This window comes from Trichoplax adhaerens, genomic scaffold, assembly GCF_000150275.1.
Source record: "Trichoplax adhaerens TRIADscaffold_1 genomic scaffold, whole genome shotgun sequence".
Classification (NCBI taxonomy): domain Eukaryota; kingdom Metazoa; phylum Placozoa; class Uniplacotomia; order Trichoplacea; family Trichoplacidae; genus Trichoplax; species Trichoplax adhaerens.
In genome coordinates this window covers 6347883-6364214 of record NW_002060943.1, presented here as the reverse complement: position 1 = coordinate 6364214, position 16332 = coordinate 6347883, and the positions used below count along the sequence as shown (strand labels likewise).

Genomic DNA, 16332 nt, shown 5'->3' with positions numbered 1-16332 from the left:
TCCTACTTACAATTAATGAATTATGATACCCGTAAATGAAAGTAACGATGAACATTACGGACGTTATTAAGACTTTAACAATCACCTATCATGATTGTTTTAATTTAGTCTATCAGGTTACCATTTGCTATTCAATTGATAGCCTTAATGGTTTCTCAATATCGTTGAAACGTAAAAAATATCTAATTTGATTACGCTATCCATATTTGAATAAACAAGTATATGCTCTTATACTGTAGGCTTTTTCAGTATATGAAAGTAAAATATAAGATAAGAATGAGTCCATTCCTATATTAAGTTAAAACTTCTCAATCGTAAGTATTATAGTTCATTTTTGACGCGGATTATTAGTGTATTATATCAATACACTACTAGAAACTCAATCAGCCCGTTCAATTATAATAAATATAGATGAATTACATCTAATCATAACGATACTATCAGCTATATCAAGACAGATTTTTATAAAGCTATTATTTACGTAAAAACCAAGTTACCATATCAATTGACTACTTACTATTTTATCGATACCATTCCATCCTTTCCTATCATGGTGTAACGTAACTTAGTATTGTGATTGTAGACTGTTAGCCATGTGTAGTATAATGTACGGTAGATATTTATCCTAAGAGATGTTTGGTAGCTATAACTATAGACTGTAGTGGTAGAGACTCTATGCTAGAGTACAGATGACTATATACAGTAAGCTGTTGAGTTACTAATAAGGCTATAGGTAAAAATAGAACTGTAAATCATATATTAGGATATGGTTAATTCATTGTACTTTGGCTGGTGTGAATAATGTCTACGTAAGTACTGTAGTCGTATCCATATTGGATTAATGATGGTCCGCAGTAGAATAGTCTTACTAAGAATAATTTAACTATGTGTAAAATAAAGTAAAAGGTTGCCATGCGAATTGTAGCTGCGAATGCTACGGAAAGTATAAAAGCATGCAACTTTAGATTATTCTGTGAGTTCGTTGTAGAAGGCTTTAGTAGTAGTATTCGGCTAAAGTAGAGCTGTGTGTAGTTGATCTTTGTATAAGATTCAATAAAGCCCTTATTTTTCTAAAATTTGGAATCTCGCGATTGGTATATATCACACATGGCAATATGAAGAAACAACCTATTAATGCTATTATTGCCATTCCAATTTATTTAGTTTTATCATTATTTTCTATCATAATGATTATCTAGGCTAGAATTGGCGTTCTTAGCATTGAAAAAATAACTTACCAAGTTAGAAATAACATTAGCTCTTTGCCATTCACAACATCTGTTCATCGTAGTAATTACTAAAATATTGCCAAGTTATTAGATTGAATATTTTTAGAGAGAAAGATACCCAAATTGATTTGTGTGATTTAGCTAAATAATACTACAATAAGAAACATATTGCTAAATCTTATTGATTATTATTTATAACAGAAACTTTTTGAGTTCTAATCTATCATTGCTAAATACTTTAATCAAGAAACTATTAATTATTTATATTATATCTAAGGTCATTACTTTCTGTTTTATTGACATTAACAGCTCTTAATTAAAACGAGTACCATAGCAACAGCATAATTTAATAATATCCAGCAAGAATTTTGCGTCATATTAAACTTATCCATTATTTATCGATCAGAAATAAAAATTCCCAAGCTTGCTGTTTAATAGCAGATTGATAAATGAGTATATCCTTGCTATATCGTCATCATATCAGTCTATTGTTCAGCTTTCTGAACTAATTTTAACTAAGGTTAGTAAACATAGCTATACCCTTTGTTACCTATACACCGAAACAGTAAATATTAGCTAATAAAGACAAAGTCAAAATCTAAATACTTTTAAAAGATATTCTTGTAGCTTAGAGCATCTTACATGCCAGCTGTTTGAATCTGAAAAAAAGAGATTATGACAAAACTGTTCTCAATATTTCCTGTAAGGACAAATGATCTTGACTGTACTGAACTCGTACACTTTGCTTATGCTTCTCAATTTATATCCTGTACGAGAATTATCAGCATAATTCATGATACTACATCTAGTCATCTCATTCACCTTATCAATGATTCGCAATTTAATTAAATTCCATAATAAAAATATCTTACCTTTTCTCATTTAGTAAACTAGGCGATCATAGTATAATGTAACTCTAATTTTATTTTAGTATTATTCCATATCTGTAGATATGAATGCTTCCACTAATTTCGGATTTGCATAACTCTATCCGAGCAAAGATTGTGTTTATTTATTCTCCTATAAATAAATCAAGCTTATTTTTATTGTTATCAGTGCAAATTTGTATCATTAATGTGAGGCTCGTTGAGACGAATGGTGGGTCGATTTAAGTTAGGATTAAATTTCGTTCTTTGATCTAGTGATTCGAAGAAAATTCGTGTTCAAGGCAATTTTCATATCGTGGTTCTTTAGGGACCAATCGGGGATTTTGCTAAGCAATTAATTCTTGATCACGTAGTTAATACAAAGTAAAAGGCGAATGCAATATCTTATAATGCTGTTGTGAGATATCTTCCAGAATTTTCTGAAAGTTAGTAAATGTTCCCTCCTGTCATGTGATATAATAGATCACGAAATTCTAAAATTCATAGGAATAGAACTTTATTGGACCTCTATACAAAGATAATCTTCACACAATTCTACTATAGCCGAATATGACTACTAGAAAGACATCTAGATAGAACTACTAAATAATCTAAAATTCCCTGCTTAAATGCTCTTCGTAGTATTTGCAGTAATAATCAGCACAGCAATATTCTATTTTATACCTTATACCTTATTCTATCTCATTCTACCTTTACAATCTGTTATTAAAAACAAAATTTTACAGCGGACCGTCTATAATCCAATATGATAACAGCTACAACATTCAAGTAGATATTATTTCTACCAGTAGCCATACTATAAACTAAATATATCTTAATCTGAGTTACGTATCTATTTTGACCTCTAGTATCAATAGTGATTCAACACCCTCCTGTATATAGTTACCCATATTCCAACACAGAATTTTCAATTACAGTCTACATATAGCTATGAACTGCTCAAAGTTCTAAGATTTACGCATTATGTTGCTGGGAGTAAAAGCTGGGGTTTGTAAGAAATCTATATCCCAAAGGGTGAGAGAAGTATAGCACTTAGAATACCCGATAATTATATCATTACACTTAATGGAGCATTCTACAACAATATTGTCCTTTAAATCAGCTTGAACTTATGTTAGATCGAAATCAACAGGATGGAGGAAGATATTTTTAGATTTTACTCAATATCGCACATTGGATGACATTTTATTTCCAGATTTGCCAAGCTGAAGGATGATTTTCTGAATATTCTATTTCAGATTTATTTCAATTCAATCAGTAATGAAATATAGATTAAAGTCAAGAATTTCTAATCAGAATTCTCTGCCAATATAATTGCACATTCTTTTATTTATCCTCTCTAACTTTTTACATAAGCTAAATCTAGAGGGAATTTGTTCTATACTAATTCTAGTTTAAATAGTCTAAGGAGTTATCTGTAAATTTGAAATTTATAAACTAATGCAAATTTAACTAAAACGATTATCTTCAGAAATAATAAACTGAATTTTCTAAGCCATCCCGCTTCTCTCACAACAAAATATCTTACTCTTCTGCCTTTCCTAATGATGCTACAACTAAGAATTTTTGCTTTAATTCCGATTATATAACGACAGCTAATAACCAATTTAATCGCAGCAGTAAAATGTTTAATAAGTTATTTCAGATAAAAATTATCAAAGTTATACAACCATTAGTAGATGAATGACATTGGAGACCAATTTTTTACTCCACACCAACTTCATAATTGCGTCGAGTGAATTGAAAGTTAAACTTAAACCATATTAATATCAACATTTAAAGTATTTACAATCCAGATGGTAGATAATCAAATCCTTTCCTCACCTATAGACAATTCTTAAATACATAGAGAAAAAGTACAAAGCTATCCTACAATTTTAGAAACTATATTCATCATAATTGTAGACGAAGGCTTATAGCATCTATTTGCTTGGTGATCGTAAATTATATTTGATTAATTAGATCAGCAATAGAATTTGCCATATTTAGCTGCTAATAATCTTTGATATTATCATATATTAATTTCTATCATATCCGTATAAATCATTACAAATGAAAAAATGCAGAAAAGAAGTAATCAAGTAGTTGCTAAAACATCCTTTTGCTTTAGTGTAATTCGATCGATGATAAATCTGTAAGATTGGAGGATATGAGCCAGTATCCCTTGTTTTAAAGTCGATGAATGGAATATTCGTGAACACTTTCTAGGTAAATATTTTTTACCTATCAATTTGTTAATATCTTATGAATTATTTAAAATTGAGGCAAAACAGACTTAAAATGCTATATTTACAGATTAAATAAGACGATTTTCTAGCTTTTCATTGTAAATTTAAGGAATAATAGACCAAGAATAAGAAAGAATAACAAACCCAGTCTAAGTCTTAACTTTCAAAGTACGACATCAATAATAACACCAAATACTATAGATTTGATGTCTAGAGATCTCTTCATTGTAGATCACTTGTTAATAATCTTGTCCTATTTTATTATAGGCAACGTCATCATTGTATCCATATTTCTGCTGGTATTGCTGAATTCTGGATAGAATTTACTTTACTTGTAAGAATAGAGATGGAAAATGAAAAAATTACTGTTATAACGAAAGTAACCTTGAATCTTAATGCTTAAAAATTATCAAGCATAAAAGACGCAGAAAGAAATATTGATATACTTCTTATAAGCTTGAAGTATACATCTAACCCTGATTATGATATAGGGGATGCAACAATAATAGCTTTCGTGCCTAGCTCTATTTAATCCTTGATATTTACCAATAATAACAATAGTACCGGCATCTAACAGTGGTAATCATAGATTTCAGTTATGCAGTTTTATACAGTTATTTAGCGGTTTTATGATTGAAGTTTAAGTAGAAATAAAGGCAATTAAGATCTATTCTGAAACCGCAATCATTAATTTTCCAGCTGTAAACCTGCATTGCTGCAATTTCATCAAATTTATATCATAAAGAAATGATAAAGAGTTAATAAAGATATTTCTTCATTCTATATTTACCACCACAATAAAGACTCGAACATTTTATAACGGCGTAGTTGCGGATTAATTTTGTTCTAATCTTTGACTGTCGTGAGTGTAGCAGTTTATTCCAGTTTATAATATAGAGACATAAAAAAGAAATGATCTTCATCATGTACATCTCATTTTCTACATTTTGATATCATATGATGCTGTTGTGTATTTTTTATTAGGAGGTTAATGGGTTAAATTTAGAAGTACCAGAGATTACCCTTTTAGGAGTTAATTAGATAATTAATGATCTTGATATTAACTCTCGGCAGATTTTTAATGTTACGATCACGCGCCTTGTTAAAAATGAAGGGTAAAATAATATATACTTCTTTGGCTCTAGCTTTTCCTGTCATAGCTTTTAAAATATTATACAGCATGAAGATGTCGGTGCACGTAAATGATTGTCTCTAGCAGAGCTGTTAGGTTTAGCAGTTTCTGAAACAGACTGCAAAATAAATATTGATTTAATGCCTCGGAATAATATGTTGCAATCCTAATAGATAATAATTAAAACTTGAAGCTATCATATCATTTAGGCTTCAATTACTATGAAATATTAGAAACTTCATCATCGATAAATTACTAAAATTGAAAAGTACTTTGTAGTTCTAACTTAAAATCTGCACGAAAAAGTATATGTAGAGACAAATTTTACAAATAAGCTTCTCTATTTAGTATACTGAACTTATTCAACTCTATATAATATATTTAAATGTAAACTCTATAGTTAATTATATGTACGCAATTATTAAAATTTTCAAAACAGTGAAGTAATAACATATTTAATCTTCTTCAAATACAGTAATGTAAAATGAAAATAAGGAAAGTCATTTAATTCCAACTCATTTTAAGTTAAAATTAGCCTATTCTCACATAACAGATGGCCAATAACTTCATATCTGACCTTATTTGGATTTGATAAATTGGGTACTAATTTCTCTTCGGAAATTTGTTGACTTGATGTCGCTGTACTCAAATTATTAAAACCATGTTCTTCGGTGATAACACCATTATGACCATCTACTTGAGGAATAGTTAATGTTTCTGCCTGTACAACATCGCCGGTATTTGCACCATTAGCATCCAATTGGTTTGCATTCGAAGCTGGAAGTGGGGAATTGACGGAAGTTTTTGCAGCTTCTAGCTTAGCTAAAAATTTATGCTGATCTTGACCATGATCGTGGCTTATTCTCATTCCGGCAGGAGCTAGATTTTCTCTTCCGCTGGTACCACTATTTCGCCGCAGAGATATAACCTATATAAACAAGAGAATAGTAAATCTGAACATCTTATCGGCTAAAACCTTTCTTATTAATTTTATCATCACTGACGATGTTTTCAATTCTTCACTCAATACTAAATGATCTAAATTAGTTAACTTTAATTCTAATGGAAAAAGATCGATGAAGTTATTGACTATAACTATACGAATACAATTTATCACCCCATCTCCCATCTAATATCAGCTATTCGATTACTAGTAAAAGAGATTATGCTCGTATCCTATTTTTCCCGGAACTCATTGAACATTTAATATGCTTAATATTAATAGCTTATTCCAAGATCACTTTCTAAAATAGATTAATTGAACTGATCTTGATACTATTAATCTAATCAATGTTGGACTTACGTCTTGATTTTCTGAAACGCTTTCAGTATTAAATAAATCAGACATCTGAGCGCTTAATCGACGCATTTTCTCCTAATTCAGTTTTAAAAATGATTGAAAGCAACGTTACAACTAACATTCAATTGATACGTGCATCCTTTTCAGCTACAAAATTTGACTTTTAAGCATTAAGATTGACTAAAATTGTTTAAAATATCGCTAAATCAAATTATATTCGCGAAAAGGCTTGCTGTACTTCAAATTCCGTTTAGCCTATATTTAACTTACATCTCTATTAAATTCTTTAGCTTGACTGTCTCTTCTCTTAAGTGATTTAAATAGCAATTAAAATAATCATTATCATTACCAAGTTTACTAAAAATGCCTTACGAGTTACATTAAAGTTGCTTTGTATACCTTTATATCATCACTTTTACGACTAACAACTTCAGAACTGTCAATTTCCTCCGTTGTTGAGTGACCATTAACCAATGGAGGAGTTTCCTCATTGAACTAATGATAATCCAATAAAATAAAATTGATTTCATCTCATTAAATTAATCTTAAAACCAATTAAAAGATTGCGAATTTCATCTGAAAAACTTTTAGCTTACATTCTGTTCTCTAGCCAGACTATTACGATCTACGTCTGCACCATTTTCAGGTATGGCGCTGATATGAAGATCTTTTACCGCCTAATGAAACGAGAAAAACACTGTCAGTTTAACTCAAAGTTCAAGTAAAGGAAATCCATCTCTCGTTTTCTATACAATGCTATCAGATAAAAATTTGACATCATCTGATCTACGATACATATACACTCTATAGCAGACTAACTTCATAATTGTATTAGTAAGCTTTAAAATAAAATATAAATGATTAACTTAAGCAGATAAATTGGCGTCAACGACAATGTAAATGCTAATACCACCATTAATACACAGTAAAAATTCGATTCCAGAAGCATGTAAGACATAGATAGCTAATCATATTATCTGAATTAATATAGCAAATTAAGGTAAAGAAAATAATAGTGTTCGAATTAATTCATTGCTTTCAAAGATACAATTAGTATTTGTGAAAAAAAACATATTACAAACAGGTACATACCGTAGCTTGATCATCGTCAAACTTAAGATATTCATCAGTTAATCGATTAACTTTTAATCTCATGACTCGACCATCCTCCAGACCAATAATGATGATGTTTTTTTTAGCGCATTCAGTAAAATTAGTTGGATTTGCATGCAAATAATAGTTGGCAATGAGATAGCCTCTCTTAGTATGCCATATCTTTAAGACACTCTCTTTAGTTGACATGGAAATCAAATAATTATCATCTAGGGCAAAGGTTAAACCTTCTACCGATGATTGATGTCCTTCCAATTGATGCATGACTTTGCAATTAGGTTGATGGAAGTCCCATAAACAAACAACACCACGATCACTACCACTGGCAGCAATTAATTTATTCTCAGTTATTGCTACTGCTATCGATTTGATACTGCTCTGATGTGCAGCCATTTTACCATGTATTTTTCGCGTTTCCATATCCCAAATGATAACTGTTGTATCACTGCTTCCTGTTAATAAATATCGTTCATTTCGTGTCTTGATCATACAGGTAATAGTACGCGTATGTCCAATTAGACGATCTACAGGTTTTAACGTCTTTAAGTCCCAAACATGGATAATTTTAGCATCAAAAATTCGTTTACCCTCAGCTTCACTATTATCAACAGTTAAGATATATCTTGATTTAACTAATGCGAGATGTTTAATCATGGCATTCAATGCAAATTTAGCTTTTTGCTGAAAATGCTTAATTTGCCATGTAATTATATCATTCTTGATGGTAATCCCTACCAGATATTCCCCTGAAGTTGTCATATGCGCTCCAATTAGAGCCATAGAATCAAGACTATGAGTTTCTAGGACAAGAAAATTCACCATGTCAATTTTAACGCGAGTAGCAGTATCTAATGGAAAGCAATGACCCACTTGACCATGTGGCATAATATGGACTGAATATAAGAAACCCGATGATATAGTTAATGTTTCTAATAATTCACCCGTCTCTAAATCCCATTTTTTCAAGGTATTGTCTATCGACCCTGAAACATAATAATTTTTCTCTTTGCATATAGTGATAAAAGTAATATCTTTCTTATGTCGCGGCAATTCTAATTTTGGAATATCAAGATTAGAAAGATTCCATGTTTTAATAGTACGATCATCGGATGCTGTAAAAGCTATCGGTTCCTGATTATCTGTCGAAACAATTAATTGATTGACCTTACTGGTATGACTATTTAATTGACCAACGATTCTGCCATTTTCAAAATCGACAATTTTAGGTACATTATAACCTGATGCCACAACTAAATGATTGCCTAAGGTTATATCGGCACCGCTAACATGGCACGCATTGAATTCTTGTGATGTTGTTTTATCTTGGAAATGGCATATTAATTCGCCGGTCATAATATTCCATATTTCAGCACAATTATCACTGTAACTGACAATAACATTTTGATCATCATTACTGATTTTGATATTTGTCACATCGGGATAGCAATTATCTTCCTGTAATTGATAGATTTGTTGACCATCATCAATACAATATACACCTAAATGGCGCCCATGAATAACTGCAAATCGACTATCTTGTGTAACTGCTAAATGAAGCATATAATCATGGCATTTTGGTTCACGTATAACTCGTATGCTTTGCTTTGTAGCTAAATCCCAAATTCGTGTTGTTTGATCTCGTGAGCATGATAAAATATAACGATCATTACTAGTTACACAAACTTGCAATATTTCACCAGTATGACCTTCTAATATATTGTTAATACGGCCATCATCTAGGTTCCATAATATAATATGAAATGCATAAAACTCAGCATCATCATAATCGAACAAATATTCCATAATATCATTATCGTCATCAATTTGACGATTAGTTATATCTTGACCTAATTGAACATGATCAAGCCATGCTTGTAATTTTAAATTATTATGACATCCAGAGAGAGCAAAATGTGAATCATATGTTGATATGATCGGGCACGGTCCACCACTATGTCCACGTAAATTATATAGATACTCGCCAGTTTGTAAATTCCAAGCTAAGACTTCATGATTAGCAATTACATCAATATTATAGGTATAGGAGAGGATAATTCGACAATCAGAAGTAACATGAACACCGTGTACTGCACTGGTATGCTTGTCTAACGTATGGATAAGCTCACCAGTGGTTACATTCCAAACACGCACTAGATGATCAGTTGATCCAGCTAGAATATACTGAAAATTCGATGTTGTTTCTAAGCATAATATTTCACCTTTACAATCATGTAATGTATAACGTAGGACACCACCAGGTGGAAATAAGCAAGATGTTACTGGTAAGAGGGGTGAGTGTTGAGCTCCAATCTCTTCTGCCGATTCAATCAATAATTGCAAATATTGATATTCATTACTAGCTAATGTTGACAATTGACCAATTAATTCAGCTGCCAAACTAAATGCATCTTGATCAAGCGTCTGATAGGATAATCGCATAGCATCATAAATTATTTTAATTTCAATATCGTGTGTTTTACTAAGTAATAATTCAAAATCACCTAATACTGCGGGTAAAGATAATGCCTGTAATTTAGTAATTAACCATGGATAAAAGCAAAATAGCCTTTCTTTAACTTCACTAAGTCGATTACTATGAATTAAATGATATGGTAATTCATTTAATTTGCGTAAATTATAGCGTATTTTGCGATTTTGTTTGGACTCGGTTTGAACATGATAAATCATAGGTTGTAGTTGTAAGCGATCACTATTAATACCGCGATTTTGAGAGCTGCAATCATCGTTAGCATCCTGTGACAGAATAGAATGCTGATGATGTTGATTATAATCTGCGATACTATAGTATGATCCTTTAGTTAAGCTCATTAATCCTTTACCAATATAGTAATTAGCACATTGACTGTGGATTTCTTCCTGTATTTGGTCATTACTTAGATAACGCTGCCTAACAACTTCAATAAATTGTTGATGGTACCAACGCATTACTGTTAAACCGTTAATTTCATGTTCAAGAACATAGTCATTTAAATCATGTTTTAAACGTAGCCAAAGCAATGCTGGAACAGCTATAATAGCTTGATCAGGCTGATATCGATGGATCTCCTCCATAACTTGGTGATCACACGATAATAGGTCTTGTATTTCATTTTCAGTTAAGCCATATCGTGTTGAGGTAATGTAAATAGCTGTACGAGAAAATAACGCTTTACCATGTATCATTTCGAGACGATCAAATAATTTATGAATCGCTGATGCAGTATCAAAGGGCAAATCAGCTTGAGAAATGGAGTCATAAGAATGCCACTGGATGGCTTGATTAAAAATTAATTTAATAAATAAAGGCAAGCTACATCGTAGAATAGCACTGGAAATTAGTTGTCGCTGTTGAGATGTTAACGTCCTGGATTTAACGTATAGCCAATCATCAACAATTTGTAAAGCTGTATCTATAGCTAAAGGCTGTAATTCAATATAAAAAGAATTAATAGGAAATGCATTCTTTATCGCTTTTAATTGTTGATGATGATTGGCATCATCCTGAACAGAGATTATCATAGCCACATAAGGTGGTAGTTGTTTCGGTAGCCAGGATAAATGATGATCATCTGTTTCGTTAAAAGGTAATTCATCAAGTCCATCTAGCAGTATAATTAATGGCTTACGACGATTGGCAAAGGTTAATAGACGGAGAAAATAGATGACTAATTTTGCATTGTGCTTAGGTATATCATCCGGTGATTGGTCATATAATTGGCCAATTTGTTGGCACAATGATGTCAATGTTTTGCATACAGTTAAGCTATCCACGGTGCGTCCTAAAAATCGTACTATAATATCAGCTGCAGTTACATTTTTACTGGACCATTCGAAACATTTTGCAATTAGCGCTGTCTTGCCAGAGCCAGCAGGACCCAGAATAACCAATGGGCTGCTCCTATTTTTCGGTAATGACGGCGATGGCTTCGTTAAGACTTGGTGAAGATAATCTTGAACAGTAGCTAATTCTTTCTGTCGGCCATAAAATGTACGTGTTTGTTTTAGACAGAAATGTAAATGATGCAAAATTTCTTGATATAATGGATTACTATCAATGACATGATCGCCAATGTTCATCATCGTTTTATCAATCATGCCTTTTATACTTTTATAAAATTTCAAGCAAAACTGCTGTATATAATCAAAGTGTTGCTGATACTGTTCTGGATTGATACCATCTGCTTGCCAATCGATCGTAAATTGTGATATTTGTTGTTGATCTAGCTTTTCAAGTAGCTTATCATCACGTAACTTGCAAAGTAACTGATTAGCTCTTTCATCAATTTCTTGCTTTTCTTTGTCGATATCGAAATAAGCCATAATAGCATCGTCATTAGAAATAGACTCTACATTAGCAAATGTCCTAATCATTCCTAGGCAATTTTCATTGATGAACTCTTTATCTGCATCAAGAATCCCACAAGTAATCTCTTGATCTAGTCCTAATTATACATATTATTGCGAAAAAATGTGCATGTTTATAGGAACGTATGTAAAGCTAACAATGTTAAAGGAGCTGAAAGATGATCTAACTCATCATACTTTCTAAATATCATCTATTGATGATAGTAACTCTGAATATTATTCGGGGAACGAGTAGCTCTAAATATCATAGTCTAATCATCATAGCTCTTAATTATTATATAAAATAGCGGAATAGCAAGAAAATGTTAATCTTACTTGATATTTTCAATTTAAGTCCATCTTCAGGAGTTATTTTTTCGGTTGCTATTAGTCGATCAACTGCAAACCATAACAACTTCTGAAGCTTCCGACATATTTCCAACCAGGTAGTCGCATCTTCAGCTTGTAATTCTACTTTTGCTTCCAAATTATTGTAATTTTTTAAGCAAGATGATATAGATTGCAAAACGTAAACCGATGGAACTGCATTTGTATCTTCTTTAAACCATTGATCTAATGATTCTACTGGTTTATCATTATTTATTAAACATTCACGTATTAATCTAAAGCAGAAGCCCGATATCTGGTTTGGTAATGGAGAATAGCCATATTTTTGTCCTAATAGAGCCTACAAAAATAAAGTAATTTTGGGTTTACAAAAATGGAGGTTAATTAATTTTGATATCGATTAAAGAGCTAGCAATGATCTATTAGTCTAAATTAAGTAGAATCTTGCTAATTTGATTAAGATTTCGCAGGAAAGCCTAATTTTGGACTTTTTATCATATGAATAAAATAATAACTAAAATGTCTTCATCAGTTGAAATAGAAAAAAATAGTTACTCAAAACTATTATTGACTACAATGGACTGCAATACAAAATGGAGGCAATCTACCATAGATCATTTGCTTAGCGGATATAACATCAGATAGAGGATTAATCATAATGTATGCACATAAATCAAGACTATCTATAGCTATTATTGGAAATTTATAATTCATGTTATTTATCCGAAGCTATTTACAGTTTTGAATATCTCTGCTTACATAAGCAAATACAGTTTGAAAAAGATTATTAAACTTTCACAAAAATGGAAACCCAACAGCTGATTTAAATCATAAATAGATCAAATGCTGAGTCTATATTTACAACTGAATAGCTAAATTTAAATCCTCAGAATTTAAAATAGGATGATATACAAGTTCTTTATCAGATGAATATCAGTAATGGAAAATAAGAATTTTAAATTTATGCAGACATATTTTAGCCATATCATTGCGCAATGTCATTCTTTCTTATCAAATAATTCAACGTACTTCAGGGGATCAAGGCACCTAACTTTTCAGAATAACTTTAACCTGTATCGCTACACCAAGAAAGAAAAAAGAAACTACCGTGGTTTCTAGCAGTCTCCAACAATTTTGGGAATCGTGCAGGAACGTTTTTTACGAATCACCTTCGAATTACTAAATATATCATTAGATCTTGCCTATGAAATAAAAAAGCTCTGTGGATACTGACAGATAGATCTTCAGTAGCCTTAACCCTGTTATGGTACGACACAAGTTTAAAGTTTGATGTAGACTTACAATCAATTGATCTTTCTGATATATATGGGTGTGTATCAATCTACTTCCTTAATGAATTATTTAGACGTATAGGTGATACTTTATTAGCGATAGGCTCCGTAATATTAATAACTGAGAGCAGGCTTTGAAACTTATAACTGCTAACATTGCTCTAATCTACTTTATTTTTTTTAGTAAAGTTTTATTCGATCCTGCGATGCCTTTACACCTCAGATCTATAATAAAGCTGATACCAATTCTTTAATCTACTCTAAGATGTAACGATTTCATGACCACAGCATAACCATTTATAGGCTTTTTGATAGGCGCAATCATAACTAGCAATAGATCTACGCTAAAATCTATAAAAGTCGGTTCAATTTTCATCTGTGCAGTGCCATAATTTATAGTAATGGCCCGAAACTTACTAAATATAAAACAATATGCAGACACGGTGACATAAACGAACGGTTTGAAGGATGCAATGGAGTATGATTCCCAATCATTAAAAGCTTGGGCTATTATAATTCAATCATTTTCATGACTATATCATAAAATTATCGATACTCTAATATTGGAGATATTAGCTTGATAATATGGCTAAAATAAGCCAAAATCATTGTGTTGCCTTTCGAGAACGACAAATTATGATTTTATACTAAATTAGGGCTTCAGCACGATATGCCAGTATCAAAGATATTTCAATTAACATGCGTATTGTTGACAAAAATATAATGTTTACAGTAGTTGTCTGGTTATCGTCCTGATGGTATCATTAAGGAAGGTACTAATAATTTGTAGTTATTGTATTGAGAAAATGGCTACAACGGCACAGTTCGCAGCCGTCTTGACGGGTATATCTGACTAGCAGCATTTTATTATTATGAATCTTCTTATGACAGGTCCTTAGAGTTATATTCCAGATAAAACAATGATACGAGCACTAAGTAGCAAAAGAATAGACCGTCGCCATGACAGCAAGTTTAACTACTGTAATTGGCCGCTAAAACATTGGCAGCATGTTGGCAAAACCCAATAATTTGCAGACTCTTCCATAGATGTATGCCATGCTAGTAAATAATTGAAATATTGGAGATACTGTATACAGCTATTGTGGGGAAACACATATTGACCGTAACATATTTTTACTGCATTTGTCTATTAAAGCAAAACAATATTCTTTTATCGCCTGTATAAGGCTTTCTATTAGGTTACCGAAGCAAATTAATAAATTAGCTAGTAGCTTCTGGAAATCCTAAATAAATTTTCATTATTTCCTATCTAGTTGATCTGATCAGCGTCCGGTAATGCATGTTCATTATATAATAATAATTTTTACCGCTACGGTAACAACAATCTTTTGATCTTCTAGAATATGTAGATCAGTATTCATCAATAATATAAATGAAGCTCTTTTTATTTTCTAATTCATATATGAATCAAACCATGGAAAAGTTGTCATTGTATGTTTTTCATTTACTATACTTCGTATTACCAATATTTGATTTTATACTCCTAAATACAGTTATTAAGATGATTTAATATTTCATGTTTTAATCGATTTTCTATCTTCAATATTTTAGAAATGTTTATTTATCTATTTGCTATTTTTCTATTAGCAATCAAAAATTTTTTAGGTTAGAAATTTGATAATATGAAAATAATTTAGATGTTTGGCCAATATTAGTTTTTGATCGCTGTAATCCTGATACGCCATACAAATCATGATTCGCTGTATTTGCAAATGTGCAAAGTAATTCATGATTATTGTAGAAAGCATGGATCATTTAATCGATCTAACATATTTCTACACTACCAGCTATAACTTGTGTATCTATTCGTTACAAATTTAGAACTATCCCTATACTGCTAAAATATCTCTATACCTATAAAATTCCATGGCATGGGTCCATCAATATCTAACGAATATTGTTTGATGGTCAGAGTGAGATAATAGCGCTATCGAAATCTATACATTTTGCTAGTAGAGATTTTGTTAATTTACCGTCACTTATATCTTGGTGCATCTGTCCGATATTGAATTAAACAATTCAGCAATTTATATCGCGATTTGGGCATATACGTTTACTCGAGAAAATAAGTTCTTTCTTACATTTGTAAACTTATTTTCCTTTTTGGTTTTTTCTCGTTTAGCTCTCGAGCTACGGTATATGATGATTCTAAGTAAAAAATCATACTCGAAAAATCTTTCTTTGATTTCACAATATGAAGATATACAAATCAATTATGGCATTGAATACGGAAAATTTATGGTCTTACTTAGTCTATTGCTATGCTAATGTGGTACCATAAAAGGAAACATATTTAATGCCCTATGCGGTTAGAAACTTATGGTCCCTTAACTACTTTCATAACTTTATAATCCTTGCAATCTCTAAAATTAATGGATCTTGTTATAACAGTAATACTACGTTCCTTAATGTAATATTTTTGTGTTTCACGAGTGCAA

At 31.3% G+C, this 16332-nt stretch overlaps 3 protein-coding genes across 3 annotated transcripts; all 3 read right to left on the bottom strand.

Annotated features, from left to right (window-relative positions):
* Positions 1-7850: 7850 nt before the first annotated feature.
* On the bottom strand, positions 7851-10328 carry TRIADDRAFT_19671 (uncharacterized protein; the record flags this gene model as incomplete). The annotated part of the gene is made up of 3 exons (XM_002107927.1): positions 7851-8369; positions 8760-8941; positions 9851-10328. 3 exons carry the CDS (start codon positions 10326-10328, stop codon positions 7851-7853), a joined length of 1179 nt encoding a protein of 392 aa, XP_002107963.1.
* A 399-nt stretch (positions 10329-10727) lies between these two features.
* TRIADDRAFT_18313 (uncharacterized protein) lies at positions 10728-11408 on the bottom strand (the record flags this gene model as incomplete). Its single annotated transcript, XM_002107926.1, has 1 exon — positions 10728-11408. A coding segment is annotated over one exon (681 nt), but the record flags the coding sequence as incomplete, so codon positions are not given.
* Positions 11409-11414: 6 nt separating this feature from the next.
* On the bottom strand, positions 11415-11684 carry TRIADDRAFT_8888 (uncharacterized protein; the record flags this gene model as incomplete). Its single annotated transcript, XM_002107925.1, has 1 exon — positions 11415-11684. A coding segment is annotated over one exon (270 nt), but the record flags the coding sequence as incomplete, so codon positions are not given.
* Positions 11685-16332: the final 4648 nt, after the last annotated feature.